The sequence below is a fragment of the Pocillopora damicornis genome, chromosome 2 (assembly GCF_964200805.1).
Source record: "Pocillopora damicornis chromosome 2, jaPocDami1.2, whole genome shotgun sequence".
NCBI classification, from domain to species: Eukaryota; Metazoa; Cnidaria; class Anthozoa; order Scleractinia; family Pocilloporidae; genus Pocillopora; species Pocillopora damicornis.
The window spans coordinates 31,553,542-31,575,866 of NC_142671.1; the positions used below are offsets into that span (position 1 = coordinate 31,553,542).

At 37.8% G+C, this 22,325-nt stretch overlaps 3 protein-coding genes across 3 annotated transcripts; 1 reads left to right on the top strand and 2 right to left on the bottom strand.

The window, feature by feature from the left end:
* Window positions 1-15: 15 nt before the first annotated feature.
* LOC113677107 (kinesin-like protein KIF11) lies at window positions 16-15,272 on the top strand. The gene is made up of 27 exons (XM_089195922.1): window positions 16-244; window positions 790-1,029; window positions 1,137-1,212; window positions 2,332-2,397; window positions 2,732-2,851; window positions 3,255-3,379; window positions 3,868-3,958; window positions 4,354-4,420; window positions 4,991-5,069; window positions 5,958-6,054; window positions 7,008-7,103; window positions 7,276-7,364; window positions 7,564-8,069; window positions 8,430-8,539; window positions 8,873-8,935; window positions 9,745-9,873; window positions 10,232-10,330; window positions 10,757-10,825; window positions 11,006-11,098; window positions 11,218-11,279; window positions 11,461-11,560; window positions 11,645-11,728; window positions 11,986-12,081; window positions 12,194-12,416; window positions 12,717-12,850; window positions 13,315-13,497; window positions 14,065-15,272. Exons 1-27 carry the CDS (start codon window positions 189-191, stop codon window positions 14,254-14,256), a joined length of 3,345 nt encoding a protein of 1,114 aa, XP_089052048.1. The 5' UTR covers window positions 16-188; the 3' UTR covers window positions 14,257-15,272.
* Window positions 15,171-18,643, bottom strand: LOC113677098 (uncharacterized). The gene is made up of 3 exons (XM_089195923.1): window positions 18,503-18,643; window positions 17,213-17,987; window positions 15,171-16,574 (listed from the first exon to the last, which is right to left on the bottom strand). Exons 2-3 carry the CDS (start codon window positions 17,964-17,966, stop codon window positions 15,634-15,636), a joined length of 1,695 nt encoding a protein of 564 aa, XP_089052049.1. The 5' UTR covers window positions 17,967-17,987; window positions 18,503-18,643; the 3' UTR covers window positions 15,171-15,633.
* A 2,145-nt stretch (window positions 18,644-20,788) lies between these two features.
* LOC149050854 (beta-1,3-galactosyltransferase 5-like) lies at window positions 20,789-21,864 on the bottom strand. The gene has a single exon (XM_089195924.1). It carries the CDS (start codon window positions 21,839-21,841, stop codon window positions 20,909-20,911), a length of 933 nt encoding a protein of 310 aa, XP_089052050.1. The 5' UTR covers window positions 21,842-21,864; the 3' UTR covers window positions 20,789-20,908.
* Between the last annotated feature and the right edge of the window lie 461 nt (window positions 21,865-22,325).

Genomic DNA, 22,325 nt, shown 5'->3' on the forward strand with positions numbered 1-22,325 from the left:
TTACTGTTGGATTTTATTGGCCCATTCAAATGTGGCACGGAAATCGAACGTCGGCGAATACCTTGCAGAGAGCGTAATACCTGTGTACTGTAAAAGAACTGCAAATCTTTGGACAAAAAAGGCCAGATCCGATCCCGTTCTTTGTTCGTAAAATTTAACATACTGAAAAGAGAGTTATTAGTTTTAAGATGGTCAAAAGCAAAGCGCCGCAAGAGAAGAACATCCAAGTGGTCGTGCGTTGTCGGTAAGGGAGATGAAAATCGACAGATTTCATGCACAGAAATATTTTATCTTAAGTCTCTCTGTTGTTTGATTAATCGGTGGTCGTAGCCAGTCGATCTATGAACAGACAGATTAGATCTAGGTGGTTAAATAACTCAAAGATGTGTGTTAGCGATGGATGATTCTTTGGCGTCTTCCACTGCCAAATGTTGGTGATCAAGTTACTTGTAATCTTACATTCAAGGAATCACAAAAAATGTCATATTTCCAAATTTCTCAGAGTGAACCATCTCGCGCTCATATGGCTGTACGTGTAAAAATATTTTTTGTAAATAACGCGTGGAAATAGCACAGGCATCCAGAGGATCGGGTACAGAGTCCAAATCCCTGAAGATTAGAGTGACTGAACTCAAGCCGTTTGCTGCATCCCTGCCAAGTATCATAACTGACCCACAACATGGTATTGGCAAATAAACGGAAGAGAGAACCTATCCGAAAGAAACAGATGTGTTTTCATTGATCCTGCTTTCATTGATCTTGCTATTTTGACCCTGTATTTTTTTTTAGGCCACGTAATGGAAAAGAAGTCAAAGAAAGCTCACCATCTGTGGTAAAGTGCCAACCTTTGAAGAGGGAGATTGTCGTCAAACACGACGTTGGAAATATTTCATCGGCCACATCTACAACAAAGACATTTACCTTTGATCGTGTTTTTGGTCCAGAAACCAAGCAGATTGATGTTTATCGCTCAGTTGTTGTGCCAATCTTAGATGAAGTGTTGATGGGATACAACTGTACAATCTTTGCGTAAGTCTACTGTAGGTTATTCTGCTCGTATTTTTCCTTCTTATGTTTTAGTTGATCATAATTCCTGACAACTGTAAGGTAAATCAGCCTTATATATCTTTTTATAGCTATGGCCAGACTGGAACAGGAAAAACATATACTATGGAAGGAGAGAGAAGTCAAGAAGATTGTTCTTGGGAAGAGGTTTGTGTATAATTAAAATTAGATTTCATGTTTGTGTGGGTCTGTTTAGTAACAGATCACAGATAACTTCAAAATGTGGTAAGAAAAAAAAAGTGGCACTTTGGGCACAACTTAGTATGTCACTGATGCTTTTACCAAATTTTGATGTCTTCTGTGATCTATTACTGCACAGACCCATGGCAACATGGAATCTGTTTGTTTTATATCATAATGATAAAGAGCAAAATGTTTTTTTTATGATGATGTCATCTATATGTCTGTCCTCCATTAGATCATTAATAAGATTTAATCAAAATGCATGTTTAATTCAGCTTATCATATAATGATTATTATAATTGTACCAGTCATTTCTCAACCAAAAAGAGAATGAAATCAGCTGTGCCCTGGGCAATGCACTCATTGACATGCCCAGTTAGTTGAAACATTTAACCCTCTTCTGGGGGTGGGGGGGGGGAATGCATCATTATACTGGTATAAGAGAGGATGATCATGGAAAGAGTTTAGATACAGAAGAGGTTGGTAACAAGTTGCAGCTGTGATTTCTTTTTGTCTGAAATGAAATGAAAGGTATTCCTTTAAACTGGTGGTCGGAGTTCAACAAACATGACAACTTGAGGTGGTTCAGAAAAGTTTTGAAAAATTTTGGTTTGGTTTTTTTGTCCATCATCTAAAGAACAGATGCTTTCCTCATTTAAATGGAAACATTGTTCCTTCATAGTTTGTTGTTGAAGAAGCAAGAGTCTGTAAAGGGTTTTATGCGCACCAAAAGGGAAAACCTCCAATTTTTTTCCTTTACTATCCTTAACATATGTAAGCCATCATGGACTTGGGAAGTTAAATCAGATACTGTATGTGTACCATATAACAATCATGATGGGCATTTGAGCACCAGTTTTGGATAAAGGGGTTTCCCTTAAAGAGAATGTTCAGTAACTAAACTGATCCATAAGAAAACAGCTGATGACTATTTCTAAATACTATCTTTTTTATAATTGGACTCTATAAATTCATTATTAAATTCTTGACTCATGTCTCCAAAATTACCTCATTCTTGAATGTTTTATCTTTTTTTTTGGTGAAAATTATCAGATTGTTTTCTTACATGTTCCTTAATTCTAGGATCCCTCAGCGGGAATCATTCCACGAACCATGCATCAGTTGCTGGAGAAACTCAACAGTCAAACTGTAAGTTATTTGCATTAAGCTAGGATTTACTTTGTAAAAAATTTAGAAAGGACAATGAAAGCTAACTTTCTGATCAGTATTCCTCACACACATGGTCAAATCTAATTCTGTGGAAAATTTGAAACCACTTCTTTGAGGGGTACAAAAAGGGTTCAAGAGAAGGGAGGTTCAGGTCCAGTTGTCCTCACCAGATAAATCATATATTTTAATGATGCCACCAATTGCATGAAACAAGCAGAAATCATTAAAACTATTCAACTTTTTGCATTCAGTAGTTGTTGATAGAAATTACTTTTGTGCAATAATTTGAATTCAAGCTCCCATTTTTCATTAGGACTGTGAGTTCTCTGTAAGGGTTTCATTTTTGGAGATCTACAATGAAGAACTGTTTGATTTGCTGAGCTCAAGTTTGGACAGCCAAAAAATGCGTCTTTTTGAAGACTCCTCTCGAAAAGTGAGTACATTACAATTAAAGGTGAAAGTTGAATGTGAAATCTTTAAGCTTAATGAGCTGCTGTCTTTAATTCGCACTTGACTGATTCCCTATCTTTTTTTATCACTACATTGTTCAAGTTAAGAAGTGAATTTTTACTGTAAAAAATGTTTTGCTCTTCAGCTTTGTAGCTGTGGGCCTTATTATTAAGGTTTACTCTTTCACCCCTAAGAGTGACAAGCATCTAAATTCTCCTCACAATATTAGCCCTGGATCAAACTTAAAGGTCACAAGAGTAAAGGAAATGATCATGAACTCAAGAAATTATTGATTATTAAACAAGTTCTCCTTGTCAGCACCTTAAAAATGTGTCAAGAACAGTATGGGGAATATGGTTCATAATCATACCTCTCTATTCCACCAGGGGTCTGTTGTCATTCAAGGACTTGAAGAGCTTGTTGTTCATGACAAAGATGATGTGTACAACATTCTAGAAAGAGGCAGAGCAAAGCGCCAGACAGCAGCAACTCTGATGAATGCACATTCAAGGTAAAAAAGCCTAATATGTATAATGACATTGTTACTAATGAGAATGTCTTTGTTTTGTACTGGCATTAATTCTTTATGATTGTCTGATAAGATGAGTCAAGCATGAACACACTGTGCTATAAAGGAAGATTGGTCAATTGATAAACATGTTCTCCTTTTCACATTAATGTTAGCTGTCCTTGTTTCATGTAAAAGGAAGTTATTGCTGATTTTCCTGATTGCTAACAGCCCATATTTTTTGCCATAATGAGTGCACAAAATCCCATAAGCCTGTCTCTTTGGAAAAAAGAATAAAGAGGATAAATTTCTAAAGAAACTGTGGTGCTGTGTTGGTGGGAGAGTATAACAGAGTAATAAAGTATTATCAACTGAGTTGATAATACTTGTAGTCTGATGAATTAGTATCAAACTTAATTTTTGCTGGTTCTTTGTGAATAAATTTGCATTTTTTTCCATTTAAGAGCTTATTACCAATTGTATGTTTCTAGTCGTTCCCATTCTGTGTTCTCTGTCACCATTCACATTAAAGAGAATTCTGTCAGTGGTGAGGAATTATTGAAGATTGGCAAGTTAAACTTGGTGAGTAAAAATGCAGTTTTCTATGTAATTTTGAACCTGATGATGAACCTTGTTATAATACATTGGCAATGTTAGTGGGGAAGCAAGCTTGTACTCTGCAGTTATGTCTTTAAATATACCAAACACTTAAAGTATATTGGTATATGATCATTATTAGAATTAGTACACCTTACAGTACTTTAATACCAAGTGTTTTTCAAAGGACATTGTTTGTGCTGAGAGATTTTCATATCCAGCAGGATTTCAAATCTGAATGTATTTTCTTTTGAAACAAACCTCTATAAAATTTACTAGATTTGATCCACTCCTTGAAAATACCTTATAATTAATGACCTTGAAGAGAGCACACAGTGTAGACTGCATCAAGTGACTGTATGGGTATTTGAATTTTATAGGTGGATCTGGCGGGAAGTGAAAATGTTGGTAGATCAGGAGCTGTGGATAAAAGACTCAGAGAAGCTGGTATGAATTCAGAATGTAATAGAATAACCTAAATAAACATACCCCATATTTAAAAGATATTTACTAATTAAGAGCAAATCAAAGGGCATACTTGAACTCACAAGATATTTATGACCCCAACATCAGTATGTATATTCTCCATAATGTTCTACATGTATTCATTTGCTAAGGTGCTGAAAGGAGAATTTGTTTCACAATCAAGAGCTTCTTTAGTTGGTGATCATTTCCTTTATTCTCATGACCTTTATGTATGATTCAAGGGTGATACTGTAAGGAGAAATTAGATGTTAGTCCTTATCCGGGTCTGAAGGATTAAATGCATGTCCAACTTTTATCATTTATCTTCAAATAAAGTTTGAGAGTATTTAACTTTTCATCTTGATTGTATGAGTTACTAATTTTCAGTTGAATATTATTGAAAATATCATTTCCCCTTGTGCATGGCGATTACAGCAAGATATGATACAAATCTCAACTAATCAGAGCATGTGCATCCCTACAAATTATAGTAAAGTAATATTTAATAAAACCTCTAAAAATATTAACAAGTAATAACTTCACTTTCCTCAGGAACAATCAATCAGAGCTTGTTGACGTTAGGAAGAGTGATCACATCACTGGTGGAACGAGCTCCTCACATACCTTACAGGTAGCACAGTGTTGAGTTGCTAATTTGCCCTAAGTATGGACATTGTCAAGCCACAACAATAGAGCAGCAGCCTGTAAACAGACAGCTGTTGGAAGGACTCAGGAGGAGTTTGCCTCTAATGAAGTGGCTGGCAGGGAAGGAGGGATAAGTAAGAGGAATGGCAGATTATCTCTCCCCTCCCCCTTCCCTGTCCTCCTCCCCAACCCTGTCCCCTCCTCTTTTTTCTCCCAGCTTTCATATTTCCTCATTCTTAAGCTTGCAAAACAGGCATAATTTTTTTTTTGTGGCTCTCAGGGGAATGGGAGTAAGTGCAGAGTGCAAGTCATTTGAAAGGGAAGAAGTGAAAAAAAGCTTGCCATGCCCTTGCCTCTGTTAAGGCCTATTTACACGGCACGACTTTGTCGCATGCGACAAGCTTACGACAGGCCTACGACATGACTTAAGAGTCGTAAGCGAGTTGTAGGTTTGATTTACACGAAACAATTCATGTCGTAAGCCTGTCGTAAGCTTGTTGCATGCGACAAAGTCGTACCGTGTAAATAGGCCCTTACCCTACAAACACAAAAAAAATTATTGCTGTTCTTTTAGCTACCTCATACTTGTCTAGAGAGCCTGTTCAGAGGCTAATAGACCTGGCAAAAAATATGTGCATATACTGTATTGCAGTATCTGTTCAGCATGCTTATGCTGATTTGAAAATAATGTTAAAGATATGTTTTCTCCTTTGATTCCCAAATTCATTTTTCTTTCCTTTTGGGGGGGGGGGGTAATTTTTGTTTCTTCCTCACTTTGAAAAGACCAAACCATTTCATTGGATGGGGCAGAAGGGTGTCCCTTTTATGCAGACCTTGTAATTTTTTGGTGATTGCTTCCCTCTTGCACCAACAGGGAGAGTAAATTAACAAGGATGTTGCAGGATTCACTTGGAGGTCGCACTAAAACCTCCATAATTGCCACCATATCCCCAGCACTGTGCAACTTGGAGGTAGGATCAGTAAATACATGTTGATGTTTACCACTGTTCATAAATCCATTAGATTTGTAAGACCATCCACTTCCCAAAAAGATACGTGTATTCCCCTATGTTTCTTTGATGTGTTGTGTGATGTGGCATTTCATGGTATGGTCAGCACAAATAGAGAAATGAACATTGACTTTTTATGATGAAATTTTTGAAATTCCATGGAAAGTGGAAAGCCCTAATTGACTAAAGTCAGTGTGCTATGGCCTCATTTGATTGGCAGTCACTATGACATCTGACAGTTGATCATTGGCAGCTGACTTTTGATCAAAGGAGAAGGATCAACATAGCGATGGAAGCAAACTACTGGTTGCATATACGTTAACCAAAAAATGCACATGAAATGCACCAAAAATCCCATTCAAGTGCCAATTTAAAAAATGCCTGTATCAAAAAATCGCATGTGTGCGCGTAAGCTTGATACATCTGTCTCATTTTTATGTATGAGGTAGACCTTTTGTTTTTCTTTTGTTGGCGACATGTCATTTTAAAAAATAGGCTACAATATAAGAGCACTAAAATACTACATGGCCACCAATGACAGGTAAATTTTTTCATTTCAATCTCCGTTCGAACCGACCTTCCCAATATGCTGTCACATACTGTATGATTTGATCTTCTTATTAAAGAAGAACTGAGATTGATGTGTGATCTTCTTTTGATATCAGCTGTGGTTACTGTTAAAGTTAGAGATTTGAATTTTTCTGATGTCGTAAAACCTTTTCTTTATTCCACTTGAGAACATTCCTGTCTTCTCATTTCACTCAAACCTCCTCCGAGACTGAAGGCTTCACTCTAATGTTATCACATGCATGCTGCAAAGTGTTTGTAATTATCATAAACCGTATCAAAAGCACCAGATTGAATTGTTGATTTAAAAGTCATTATTCATGATGTGTTTTGTCTTTCATTGTTAGGAAACTCTAAGCACTCTGGATTACGCTCACAGGGCCAAGAACATTCTCAACAGACCAGAAGTGAATCAAAAACTTACAAAGAAAACTTTAATTAAGGTACAGCATGATTGCTTAAAAATCAAGACAAACAGATCATAATAAGTTTTGACAATTGTATAGCTATGTACAATGTGCCTGTGTAAGCAGCTGTCTCTAAAAACAACCTTGTATGCTTCACTACAAAAAGGATTGGTATTAATAACATTAATAACACACGATATTCTTTCAGGAGTACACTGAGGAAATAGAAAAACTTAAGAAAGATCTTCTGGCAGCCAGGGAGAAGAATGGCATTTACATAGCAGAAGAGAATTACCAGTAAGTTTCCCTATAATGACAAGGTTGCCAAAGGTAGCTGGCAAAAATCACAAACAAATATTGATTTTTTTCACTCCTTTTTCCTTTTTTGAAGTGTGGTTTATTCTATTCACTGTAAATTAAGAAATTTCAGAGTGAAGTTCAAAATTTCATGTAGCATCTTAAAGGAAAATGAGTATGACTGTATTTTTTTTTCCAGTGCTATGCAGCAAGAGATCAAATCTCAGCAAGAGCTGAATGCTGAAAGAGAAGCTAAAATCCAGGCCCTCCAAGAAGAAATGCGAAAGATCAATGAATTGTTCACTGATACTCAGCAAGAGCTGGAAGAAAGATGCATGGAACTGGAAGAAAAGGAAACTGAACTGCAAAAAACCAACCTTTCACTGAAGGAAACTAAACATACTTTAAGAACAACAGTCATGGAGAGAGATCAGAATCAGTATCTTGTTGACAATCACAGCAGAAATGAGGATCATCTGCATAGTCAGGCTTCTTCTCTTCTTCACACAGTTGAAGATAGCCTTTCTGATGTACATGGACTCCACTCAAAACTTGACCGTAAGCAAACTGTTGAGGCTCACAATGTCAATGCTCAAGATACATTTGGAGAGGATTGCAAGAATTTGATTCAAAAAGTGAGAAAGAATTTGAACCAGTTTCAAGGAGAGAACACTGTGTTCTTTGATGCAATGAAGAAAACCTTAGGTAGGTAATTAGAAGCCATCAGCCATCATAAATAGAATTAAATAAGCTGTTTACTTTAATTTTAACTTAATAAATGTTGGACTTTGAACATATTTTTAACCTGGAATGTTACTGGATCAAGAATACATGTAGCAATCCAATCCCACACAGTCTAAATAATGAAAATATCAAGTAGGGGATTATCAGTTGATTCTACACCAATATGTCCAAACTAACATGATAATGATTGTATGTCAGACAGTAAAGAGAATTGCTAATGAGATCTTGGAAGTGTAAGGGCTAATAAGTCTGACCTAGCAATTTTCAGAAGAACCTGTGCACAAATATCATACTCTTAACTTTACAATTTTGTGTCTACAGGGAACCTTGTTTCAAAGAAGACTGATGAATCATTAAAACTGCAAGATCAAATGCAGAGTTTTAAAGACAACATGATTGTGCAAATGCATGCACTGTCCTCCAGAGAGCAGGTATTGCTTATTAACCAAATTTGAGACATTGCTTATTAAGTGGTAAACTCATTTATTCTGTATCACTGAATACAATTATTAAAAATAAAAGAGCAAAAAATTACTTTATAGCCTTATGAATAACAAGGATATTCATGTTGATAGAGGACAGATTAGCCAACGTTTTGGCAAAATGCACCAATACTTGTCTCTGTATTTTGTCAACATGTTAACAATGTTATTGGTGAGTGGTACCATACAGATTGCACGATATGGTTTTAGACAAACCAGATTTATGTTACACTGGTGAAAATGCATGAATGATAAAAAAGGTTATCATTTTTTTAACTAAAGGAAAAAGACAGTTGCTGTGAAACCTGGCATAGTGATGTTTCCAGTAAGGTTCAAGAAAACAAGGTAAAAGGACAATTTTGTGTGTAAATTAAATAAACTAGAAGTCATGGACACCGGCCAAGAATGAATTATGACACATCCTATGCACTAATGCTCTTCAATGATTTTTTGAAATTATAATTACTTTAAATTATAATTCTATTTGCACACTGATGCCTCTTGTGGTATATGAGGCTGTAAATTAAAGCTTGGGGAATAATTATGGTAATCTAATAAATGTGAAACTCAAACAGTCAGGCAGCTGGAAGAATACTTGATTTGATTCTGACTGGTTAATTATGTACAGACCAATGGCAATAAAGCTCAGTATTCATGTACACAAGAAAACCTAGTGAAAAGCCAGAAACCAATTAACAAATAGATTCCAAATTGCCGTGCGTCTGTTCAGTAATAGATCACAGGTGACGTCAAAATGTGGTAAGAACAAAAAAGTGGCACATGAGGCACAGCCGAGTGTGTCACTGATGTTCTTACCACATTTTGACGTCCTCTGTAATCTATTACTGAACAGATGCACGGCAACTTGGAATTTATTTGTTTTATATAATAGAGAATTAAAAAAAGTTTTAATGATGACATCATCTATGCATCTGTCCTCCAATAGATCATAAGTGAGAACCAATCAGAATGCGTGCATGACTGAGCTTATTATATAATTACCACTACTGTCTGTCATTTAGATTTCTGACACCTGATTTGCTTTTACATTGAAACACCTTCCTTGTTTTGCAATAAATGGTTGAGCTAAATCCCTCCACATAATGTTTGTTTTACTACATTCAGTTTTTGAGAGTTCTGATTTTTTGTTTCAGGATAATATTTGCTCTGTGCTTCACACCCTCAAGAATGAGGAGTTTTTGCCCAAAATGAGGGAACTTGAAATCTCAGTTCATTCAATGGCTGCCTTTCAGAAGCAGTTTGCCACATTTTTCAACGATAAGGTAGATGTGGAGCAATTCAGCTCCGAAACATTTAACATATTGCACACATACTGAGTGCCAAGCCAGTTTTTTTTTTTTTTGTTTTTTGCTTTAAATTGTTGTTAATTGAGTAAATGTTTAATGGCAATTTTTTATATATCAATTGTAACATAATATTATTCAATGCTTCAATCACAGCCTTTTATATCTTTTCATCTGGGTTTTGCTATCAGAATCTCAGGAAAAAAATTTTCCTTCTTAACACTATCACCACTGTTGCACATAGAGAGCTGGTCCAGCTGGCATCAAATTTTATTAACAATGAACTGCTGCCAAACTCACATGAAGAGGCTTTAATCCATTGTTTTGATTTATTTAGACGAGTAATTTGTCTTCAATGGTGAAAACCTTTGTGGAGGGCCAAGAGTCCATGCTGGAGAGTTTGGATGCAATGGTAGATAGACATTCACAAGAGCAGGTTAATAAATTGTTTACAATATGATTTGTTATTTCATTTCATGTTCTGACTGACTATTTGTTTAGGTGACAAGACAAGTTGTTGCTCTTCGCGACGATGCACTTTGTGTAAGGTCCAAAATTGGGACAGTTGGTCATCAGTGTAGCATAAGAATTGACTGTTGACAATCGGAATGTTTGGGAATGATCTTCACATCTCGTCAATGGTTTTCCTTTTAAATCAGTCACTAATACTCAAAAAAATGAAACATCTTTGAGCAAATACAATCAAAACATCTTCGAAACTTTAACCCACCGTATTTTGCCGTGAGGTGAAAATCTTTGAACTGGCAGACTTTTGGAGACCAAACTGCTCTGCACTGACTTATTGTAAACATTGTTCGCAGTAACTATAATTTTTCAAGGACTTAATTTCCTTTCGTTGCAGGTTCAAGCATTGGGAGAAATAATGAGTAAGACAGACTCGATGGTAAACAACCAGAAAACCCTTGTAAAGGTGAGACATTCAATTTAAAATTTTATGGACAATTTCTTTATCAAACCAGACTCCATTTTGTCATGTCCGGGTTCAGTTCAAGGTGTTAAACAGTGAAGTCAATAGCGAGTGAGAACAAGACAGGAAGTTCTGCTACAGTTGTGGAAATCTTTTTATTTTTCAAACTCATTTCCTTGTTAGGAGCTCCAGCAGACATTCTTCAAGCAGATGATGTCGCTATTTCAAGAAGTCAATGACAAACAAAGTGAAAAATTATCAGAAGATGCAAGCAAGGTAAGAGATTTCCTGTTACGTGAATTCAAAATAATTGAAAGAAAATCTCTCAACTTTTAAACTAATTTTTTTTCCTTGCTTTATCATGATTATCTTTTCTTTTAATTTCACTTCTTCAGGTCACAGAAGTGACTTCAGAGGCTCGAAAACAAGTAGAAAGCGCCAATACCAATCTTAGAAGGTAATGTAATGAATGAAAGGTTGTATTGATTATCATAATATTTTATTTTCCGTTTTTTTCCTATAGCAGGGACTACAGGCTCTTCCCTTCGTTAGAGCGCCTCGAAGTCTACGTCTGCTAACGTTAGTTTTTAAAGTTAATTTTGTCTGTTTAATCTCTCGTTGTATTTCTTTGATTTTAGTTATTGTGATTCTCTGAGGAACTGTGCGTCACAATTTTCTGAAAGCTGTGAACATGCTGTCAATGACAACGTTATCCAGGCACAGAAAAGTTTTAAACAGGTAATTGGAAGTAGCTCTGAGAACTGTATTTTCCAATCCTCAGTCTCAGAGGGTTTAGATTTTCTTTGTTTTTCTCTTCTACAGGCTGCAGAACAAATCCAGGAAACTTCAAACATTCATAAAAGCGTCGAGGACGATGTGGTAAACTCCTCTTACAAAGTTGACCAGGTATACGAACTTGATAACATTTTGTTTTAATAGTTTTCTTTTTTTTCATTTTATGTTTTTGTTTCGCTTTGTTTGTTCGTTTTGATATTTGGTTTGTTTTGTTCTGTTTTTGTTTTGTTTTGTTTTTTTTTCTAGCGGGAAACGCAAAAATAATAGACCGTGTTTTAAGTTAAAGCATAAAAAGTGAAGAAAGTATTTTGACATAGTAGTTGTGATTTTGATTACTTCTACTGAAGCTTGCGTTTGCTATTTCGCAGCTGGCCATGCAATGGCAAAACATGTTGGAAGAATCGTTCACACAGCATCTTGACACACTGAAGGGCTGTTCATCTCAACAGCAGAATTCAGTCAAGGTAACAATATTTAAGAGTGTTACCTCTTATTTCTCTAGAGATTGTAGGTGGCCTTTCTACGAGTAAGGGGAAAAAAATACAAACTCAAGCCTGTATCTTTTTTCCCACTCAGGAATGCGAAAAACAGGTAAAGCAACAGTATAGTGACGTAGAAAATGCACTAGACGCGCATGGACACTCGCTCGAAGAATTCACCAAGACCCAAGAGCGTCTGCTGTCCGACCAATCAGAAGGAGTAGACACATGGTCACATGACCAATATGAAACTGTTGACCAGGTTAATACCAGAGTGACCCAGTTTCTACAGAGAGATTTGAAGCAAGATCTACCAACAGGTTTGTGATCCGTTCATTCTTGTTGCTGCGCAACGTCATTTCATATAGCTTTGAAGTAAGTCATTCAAATGAACTTGGTTCAATGGCCTCAGCACTCTCTCTTAAATCAAATTTCGAGCTCATCGGCTCGTAGCCAGTAAGATTTAAAATTCTAGTTCGGACTTAAGATTGTGTCCCCAAAATAGAGGTCTCCCCCCCCCCCCCCCCGAAAAAAAAGTTGTGTTGCATGACGTTTTGTTTGGTGTACACTTTTCCCACCGCAATCACGCAGGCAAACAATAGCACTACATTGTTTTCCAGGGGCCACTCCACAGAGACGTACATTTGACTACCCCACCAAGCTGATGAGAACAGAGCCCCATGATGTCCTGAGAGAAAGGTTCCAAGGCAGTTACGTTCCGCCTGCACTATCGCCTGAACCACAACCCATTAAGGTACATTGAAGTAAAACCATCATGCCATTTGAGGCGTAACCACTTGCTTTAGTAAAGCATGTCCCTAGATAACTGGCGGTCACGTATTTTCTTTGTGTTACTTTCTTAGCAAACCAGTACCTTCCCTTGCCTGCTTTTTCTTATTTTCGTTTTCAGGAAGCTCTTTCATACTGTCATATTTTTTTACTCTCGTGTCTTTTAACCCTTGTGTCGTTGAGGTCTAATGCACTTCGAGGCGACAGGTCTCTCGGATAAACTGCTTCGTTTGTTCCACTTCCTAAAAAACTGCTGAAATCATGGCATAAATTCAAACCAGTTTAAGGTTTTGTTACCAATACCTCAAAGGAAAAAAAATTCCTAGTCAAACGACGCGAATTGGTCAGCTGTTCCTTAACATCTTACTAATGAAGCTTGTCACTAATACTTGGACATTATCGTGATACCTGATCTGTTTTTTCCCGCAGAGTGTTTCAAGTGAAGACTCTGTACCAGTATTTGAGTTAAGTCGCACCAGCACTGTGAGTTCAGACAATGGCGTCTATCCACTTTGCAACAGTGAGGGAGATTTACTTGATGACGACAGCCTTGAGGATGGAGAAAATGATGCTCACACTACTGCTGATGAGGCTGTGTTTGCAGAACCACGGGTAAGAAAGATTGCACTGCATTACAAGTGCGCTCAATCGAAAGGCCAAAACTAAATTATCGAATAAGCCAGTCGGAATAAAGGAAAACTTCATGAGAGCCAATGGGAGCTCAAAGTAAAAATACGCTGACTCTTAAAGCGCGGGAAAAAGTGAGTGACTAAGGTGCGATTCGTGAGGTTTGTCATCTGATTGGTAGAGAGGGTGGCGTGAGCTTTAAGAGAAGCAAAGCCAGTGAAATATTGAGACAGAGAACATGATGCTGGATTATTTTCGACAGTTTTTAAACTTGAAAGAAAAAAATCAAGAAAGGAAAAGCAAAGGATGGAGAAGATCAAAACAGATTCCCAATTCGATAAGGGCATTAACCGTGAGTTGGTCCTTAAACCACGCACAAGCTTTGGTTCCAAGTATGATAATAGCACTGCTGCACTACGGTCCCTTCAGACTATATAAGGAAGGGACCCCACGGGGGAATAGCATGCACTCTTCCGGATCAGCCATAGAGCTAATAACATAGAATCTGACGAAAGCGTTATTTTTATTAATGACTCTTTTTTTAATCAACAGGCTGCTGTGCCACGCCCCAAGGTCTTATCTGCCAAGAAGCCTGTAGACAAAGAGAATTTAAAGTCGACTGTGAACAAAGCGTCAAGTATTCCTGACCTTACTGGTGTCGGTAGTAAGATTCCATTAGTGAACAAGTTTAAAACTCCTGTGGACCGGATTAAACGTCCCCTGAGATCGATGAACACCCAGTAAAATGATATTTACAAAGCAGAAACAATGATCAATGTAAAGTTTATTTGTTATAATTAAGGTGTAGGTGATTGAAATTGTACAGGGTTTTCATTTAGTTTTGCTAGACCTAACCTCCCCACGAAACTCAAATTCGTCAGTAGTTTCAGATTCTATCTTAAACTATCAATCCAAGGGGACCCGTTTTCTGCTCCTGTTAAAGGCGCAAACATTCACTTGGTATTGTTTATAGGTTTTGAATTTCCTTTGAGTTATTTTCAATGTCGTATGTGTAAACCAGATTGGCCGAGAGGTTTAATTGTGATAACAAGGCCAATGTCATTTACATTATTTTCATAATTTTGTTTATAATCGAGTTGTATCAATAGATAGTCGATGGGGAACTTCTCTGAGCTCCGGCAGCCAGTGATATCGTCAGTGATGACCAGTGATAAAGTAAAGTTGAGAATTTCTCATAATTTTGTCAAAGGCTTTTGATCATTGTCTTGATGCAAGATTAATGCTGTTAAAAAATTTTGTATGAACTTCCCAAATGTTCTATATATTTTACTAAAGATAAGTTTGTTTAATTATTGTTTGTCGTAAGATGCAATTGTGATTCTGTGTAAGGAAAAATACTCGAAATAGTGCGAAAGTGCTATTAAGGCGTATCAGATGTATCCGAAGCGTATCAATTGTGACGATTCAAACGAATCTGACTTCAATGAACGCGTCCAAGTAAGCTTATTTTGATGGGGGCCTATTGTTCGTCTGAACCAACCCTTCAGGCTGTCAATGTAATATAATTTATCTAATTGATAGATCCTAACTAAAGGTTGGCCAAATCAGTGAGAATGCGTCTCGTATTGGACAAGTTGGTGCTGTTATGGGTCGAACTTGAGTATTTGGGTAAACAAACACCAGATTTCTAAGATCAATAGGAAGACTGGTATATATTATGATCGTGTACATAGCTGAATCAAATCTTACAATATTCTCTGTCGACTGGCTTTAATAAAAATACCAAAGTTTAACCCTTATGTTGTACTACTGTATTTTTGCTGATAGCAACGCGCAGATAAAGGGTGACAAACACATTCCCGCTTCCCCTCCCTCTGCGTATCGTTGCACCTCAATTTCTACCTAAAACTCCCTCTCCAAGCCAATTGATTCTTAACAAGATTAAATGTTTATGGCTTATTGGTTAGCGCGTTGAATTATAGGCTCAATTCTCGCCTTTTTCTCCTGTCCAGTCTTTGATCCTTCCAAGAAGAAACCTTCTCTTCGAGGAAGAGAACGGGCGCTTTCTCCGAACAGAGGGTGGTAATCGAGCTAAATTGGATTCCGGTTCATGCAAGCTACGTTTTCAAGGCAGTTCATTTTGTTACACAAAAATACTTGTTAAGCTCTGGTTGCATTGTCAAACAGCACTCGCTTGGGGGCTTGCCAACACCAATTTAGGATGTGCAAGAGTTGGCATTCTCTAATCTTCTTCCACCAGCCAGCGCATTGAATCCTGTATTTAATCTCACTGAGAATGTTAAGCCAAAAATCGAACCAGATGAAGCGAAAGAACACTATCAACAGCAAATGCGCGGGACTTAGGGTGTCACTCATGTGTTCCCTCAAATGTTCCAAGGCCTCAGCTTCACTTTCAGGTTCATTAAGACGAAACGAGCATCCACTGAATGGTGCGAACAAAGCCAACAACCAGCCGCGAGGATTGCGCCTCAGCAGCCTCCAGTAGTCTGGCTTTATTCCACAAAGGCTGCCGATATCATCAATATAGGTGTACCCATCCACCAAGGTAACCAATCTTCGGGATGAGTCTTTGAAGAAGTCGTCCCAGAATTCCTTGTCCTTAGTAGCCTCCTGGTAACGTTGGTCTCTCGATGGAAGGCGACACTTTCCCGAGAACACTTTTCCGACGAAACGCGACTGAATCTCCGTTATTCCCGAGATCGAGCCGACTACAGGACGAACGTAGCCAACAAATGCCAATGTTGGGTCTTCAATGTTAAAGATGTATTTGTAGTTATCCACGAAAGAAACGTTTCGGAATTCTTCCGGAAGGAGGGGGAATTCTGTTCTGTACCCTGTGCATTGGATAATTACGTCAACAACTTCTTCAGTACCGTCATTAAAGGTGATTTTGTTTCCTTTAATTCTCTTGATGGCTCCCTTAGGAATGCAACGTTGGTAATCCACTTTATCCAACACGTGCCCATTTTTTTTGATGAAGAAGCGAAAGAATTTAGCATCATTTTTCCACTCAGCAATACCATGGCCTTGATAGGCAAGAAGAGAACCGTTTGCAGTCCATTTGCAGATCCATGCCAAACCTACGAAAGAGACGAGAAATGGGAGGTTTTAAAATATACATCAAATACTTGATGCATCAACGGCTGAGGAAAAGATCAGCATCGTAAGAGTGCGGATAAAATTATGTCGAATCGCAAATGATCAGTGATTTCCTGCGTCCTTAAACCACCGTAAAAAAAATTCTTGCCTTCGCGAGGTCGCCTATACTCATCGCACGTACGTCCGCTTTCATGCAACGTCAATAAACAAAAAAAGTCGCGACGAAAAGGCAATAGAGATCGGAGAGCTTATTCTAAATAAGTTGTTCAAAAGATGAAGATAAGTTACCTCATAGTAGTATATACTAGAACAGTGGATAGCGTTAAAGGCGTGTTCTGATTGGCAACTCAAACCCTGAATATCCTTTGCTGTTCACCGCCGAGCAACTAGCGCGGGATTTGCGCCTGAAAATATTGCAGTCGTTGCAGGAATAAATAAGTTAAAATCATCTTTTTGCGCAATATTACCTAACTGTTTTAATATCTACTTAAAGCAACTATTCACCTTTTGGCTAACGATGGATATTTACCTACGGTGAGTAGTTGTTAGTTATTCATCGAATCAATCAATCAATTAACTGATTGATATAATCGAGGATCGATCCATCAGTTTTTCTAACCTGGTTTACTCCTCGTGAAGGGAGCAATAAACTTCATAACTCTAGAGGAAGCTTTGTCCAGAGCCTGAGGATGACGATGAGGAAGAATTTTTGCAAACTTCCGGAAGAAATGCATCCCACGTGGTATACACCAAATTAGGCGTGAAACGTGATCGTACCATTCCTCGACAACATCACTTGCTGTTTCTCCACCACCAATCAGCATTACGCGTTTATTAGCATGTTCGGGAATAAACGTCTTGAACTCGGAGCTATGGCGAATTTCTCCGACAAAGTCTTTAAGTAACGAATGCTGAAGATCGCGGTTGGGCTTCTGAACGCCTCCCGTACACACAATCAGAAACTTGCTCGTGTACTGTCGGCCGTTCTCGCACTTCACTCGCCAAAGTTCGCCGTCTTTCGTTACTTTCGTCACGCAATGATCAAGGCGAATATGCAGCCATAAATGAAAAGTATCACAGTAAGACTTCAAATACTTGAGTACATCCTCGTGCTTTGGAAATTGGCCAATCTCCTCGGGCATCGGAAAGTCGGACATCTCAGTTACGGACGAAGAAGAAGTGGTTTTCGTGTTCCTCATGACGGTAATCACATCTGAATCTTCAGTGTAGCACCACAGCCCGCCCACGTCAGAGCGCTTCTCTAATGCCATTACAGTTAAACCTTCCTCTAACATGCATTTACAAGCCAAAAGACCCGACCAGCCTGCCCCTACCACGATCACATCCCTAAACACAATCCTTGATTTTGCCATGGTGTTATATGGATGAGTCGACTGTGAAAAATGAAAAAAATAAGACAAATCAGCCAATAGATAAGGTTTGAAAACAAGAAGATGCGAAGCACTTATAACCTGTAAGGAGCGTTTTCTTTCGATTTCCAAATCAGTAAACGTGTATAGTCCCCAATGTAAATATTAACTCTCAGAATAAAAAAGAACAAATGTAGAAAAAGGTCACATCTTTCAGTTTTTTAAAGAAATATTCATGGATCTATGTTTACAGTTCATTTTCATTTTTATTCTTCTTCGCTTTCATCTGAAAATGTAAAAATGTTCATGAGTTATTATTTACATGTACTGAAAACGGAGGCAACATAAACTGAGATGTAAATTGGCCTCTTTAAAGAGTTTTCAAAGCTGACGTCTCGAGCTTCAATACATCGTCAGACGTCGCAGGACTGTTACATGATGATGAAATTATACTGTCTTTTGCTCGCCTCTCATACTGTCAGTTCGATTGCTATTTCTGAAAGACTTTGAAATTTTTTCAGTTTCACAGAATCATTTACCTGGATGCATTTATGGTGAAAATGCCAGCTTCATATCTATGCTTACCGCCCTTGTCATCAATGCGTAATCATTTTCAAAAAAATCCAATAGTTTTTTCGGAAATTATATAGACTCCACAGAAAACTGTTCTTGTCCCTTGTCAGTACGTAACCTCGAATTCTTCCCTTTTGTACAGCTTACGGAAAAAGGATATGCAAACATAAAAAAAAATTTCGAAAAGTGATCTTTTCCTTCGCGAAACGAGTGCTTTCGTATCAAGATTAAGTTAATATAAGATGGCTTTAATGGTTCATTACCTACTAAATCATTCAAGTCTTTGATGGATCGATACTACCGCAATTTTTTTTCTTTCGTGAAAGACGTTATCAAATGATACCCATTTATTTCTCAACGAGATGTCATTACTTTTTTTTTTCAGTTAATGTTTATATGACAACGTGACAACTTTGTACACTAGTAACTTATAGCCAGCCTACTTCTTCGATAATTTAAAAGTGGCCCCAAACTTGAAAGTGTTTACCATCCTAAATCATTTTCTAAATGCTCAGCGTTCGAAAGCTTAAGTGCCTCGCTTTTTGCGATTTATTGCAGGCATTTTGATCGCATCATGCTATTTCCGCAAGTGCCAAGGTTACGAAGGCTTCAACGGAGGACGCTGTGATCCAGCGGTGAAATAAAAGTTACAACATTTCAATTAAGCCGAGTGTCGTTTTCTCAGGGGACAGTTCTTTATACACAGTTACAGAAAAATTGGCGAACGAACTGGCTCCTTTCAAGACTGAACGTTTATTTGGCACTTCAAGCGAAAGGAATGTCTTGTCTAAATCGTGGCTTTCCCATCATTAGAGGTCGGTTCCACTGTGACAGATATACAGCTCTGAAAATTTCGCGTTTTTTATGCATAATTTTTTTAAAGCTGATTGAACCCTCAGAAATAAATTATTCTTTTTTTTTTTCAATATTTCAGCGGTGTGGCTTGATCTTGGTCTCAATCCAAAGGCCCTTTCACGGATTATGTTGCCTTCTGCGACCTCTCTCTGCCTCACTGGTTATAATATAGCAAAAGTTTCTAGGGGGCGAAGCTAGAATAGGGGTGAGGGTACTCCGCCAAAACAAGTAATGCCCGGCACAAACTGTAACAAAAACGCCAAATGCGATAACTTTTGACGCAAAACATAATTACATTTTAGAATTTCTGAAATTTTCATAAACAGATCACGTTAGAAACTTTCAAAAACGGAAAAGATAAACCATTTCATGTCTAGAACGTTATTTCCAGAATCTTTCCATTTATTTCTTGAAACAGTCTCATGGATTTGCCAGAGCAGAGTGTTTATTTTATCATATAATCTCAACCCTACATTACTTTTAGCTCCGTTTTTTTTTCGTGATCATTGTCGAAAGGCATCATGCAACCGGATATGCCACAGTTAAAACTGGGATATATTCGGTGATATACCCCAAGTAATATTCATCAATTTTCAAACCCAACGTCCTGGTTTTTGTCACTGCTTCCCGGTGCTAAACACCCACCTCTGCGGCTGAGGGCTTCAGGCCGGATAATTCGAATTGGCACGTGGATGTTTTAATCGGATGGTTGAAATCTTCTAATAGTTGAGTTATTTATTACTGTGTCGTCTAGTTTTATGGATATGTGCTAGTCTCATTGAATGGAATACAGCGGACAAAGAGAGAGAGTTCGAAAATATGGCGTCTTGGTAGTAAAGTTAAGAATTATAGCAATATTGGAACTGATCTATTAGTCGGCCATTGAGCAGTCTAACAGTCACCCAATAAGCTATTTAATTCAGCGTTAGCGGTCCAGCCAGCCAGTTAGCTGGTGAGTTAACTTTACCTAACTAGCCCTCCGCTCACCAATCAGTCCAGTGTCAGCCAGTCAGCCAGGCCAAAGGTTTGCCAGTCAGTCAGTCACCTTGTTAGATTGCTGGCTGTCTGGCTGCTGTCTGGCTGCTGTCTGGCTGCTGTCTGGCTGCTAGAGAGAAATCGAGTAAGTTATGTAGCCTGTGAGTCAGTCAGTCAGCCAGCCAATCAGCCATTTAATCAGCCAATTACACAGGTGGATCACCAGCCATCTCACCAGTCAGCTAGGCTTCCATTCAGTCTGTAAGCCTAATAGACTTTCAGCAAGTTAGTCTATTTCTTAGCGAGTCAGTTGGCACCACAGGCATCAGTTAGCTAAGACAAGCAGACGGATCACAAAGCAAATCAAACAAGGGCACAAGTTTTTCTTTATTTCGCTGGCTAATATGGAAGGATGATAACAGCATACCCACTCCTCTTATAAACACAAACATCAGCATGATTGAGTCGCACAGTACACCCAGAACTCAACCTTTAATCTGCATCAATTCTATGCCGACTACTTTCAATTTATACATTCATCTCTAAAGCAAGTTAACCTGTGTACCTTTACCAACTTGACGAAATCTTTCTTCTAAAGCTTTGTTGAACAATTTCATAATACAGTATGGCGACGCCTCGTGTACAAGAATCCACTTAGAATTGTATGTACAATGCTTCTCTTCACTGTACGTTATGAATCCTGAATGATTGCTGGGGGTCACGCCAATTCTTTCCGCCAACATTCCCATGTACACATCCTCGAGTTTCAAAGGTTTCTTCACGTCAAATATCTCTACAAATCGGCTGACAAGGTCTTTTGATAACACATAGCCAGGACCGAGACAGAATTTTGGAAGAAAATCGCTTTGGTATTCCTGGAGGGATAAAGCCCATTTTCCTCTTCTTCTCGTTTTCTGTCGTTGTGCGACATTTCCTAGGTATAACTGTCTTTTGGAAGTCTGTGGTCTCCTTAAATAATCTACCAGTTTGTAAGTGTTCACGAAAACGTCGTCATCTGTTTTTATAAGGAAATCAAAATCACAATATTTTACTGCCCATTCTAAGCCCATTTCTGTTTTTAAGGTTAAATTGGAATACGAATCTGTTTGGAGACCTTGGATGAGGTCACCATAAATGATTGCCTCCTCAATCAAGTATTTCGCTTCCATTGGATGTTTTGCTTGCCCCAATAAAAACATGGTTTTCCAAGTTTTGTCCATGGCATAATCTGTCCCCCAAGTTTGACGAATCACTCGTCGCTGTTGGAAGTTTAACGGACTGGAAAGAACCAGGATCAAAAGCGGAAATTTCTGAGGGCATCTTGTACGAGTTTTCAAATATGTCCGGTGTATGGTTGGTTGCTGTTTAGTTGTAGAAATCCATGAGCATATATTAATTGTAACGATACCCGCAAAACCAGTAATCAGTAACAAAAACACGATCCTCCTTCCTTTCAAAACTTTGACAAATTTCATCTTTTATAACAAACGTCTCTCACTCTTTTCCTTCCCCTGTTCAGTTCTGTAAATAATATCAAACAATTTAGAGAGAAAAATATTCTTCGACAACTTTCAAATTTGTCCAGCCTAATTATTAAAAAAACAGTTTCAAGGTCAAGTTGTAACCTTTGAGTAAACAAAATAAAAATAATTTCTCAGCGGGGTTGGTATTTGAATAAACGAATAAAAATTCAAAATAGAAGATTTAGTCACATTCTTGTATAATATTTAATTGCCAACAATTCCAATTGTTTTTTGAAATTCTGTGGTCCGTTTTTTCATGAAGAGATAGAGCGCCAAGCAACATAAATCAACCACGGGCCCCCATTTATAAATAAAAAAGATAGATTGATATTACTCCACCAATTGAATTCTTCGAGCAAGTTTAATTTGAACAAATTATTTGCAGTATTAGTTGCACAGGTGGATTTGCGATCGGAACGGATAAAGGAAATCTTTT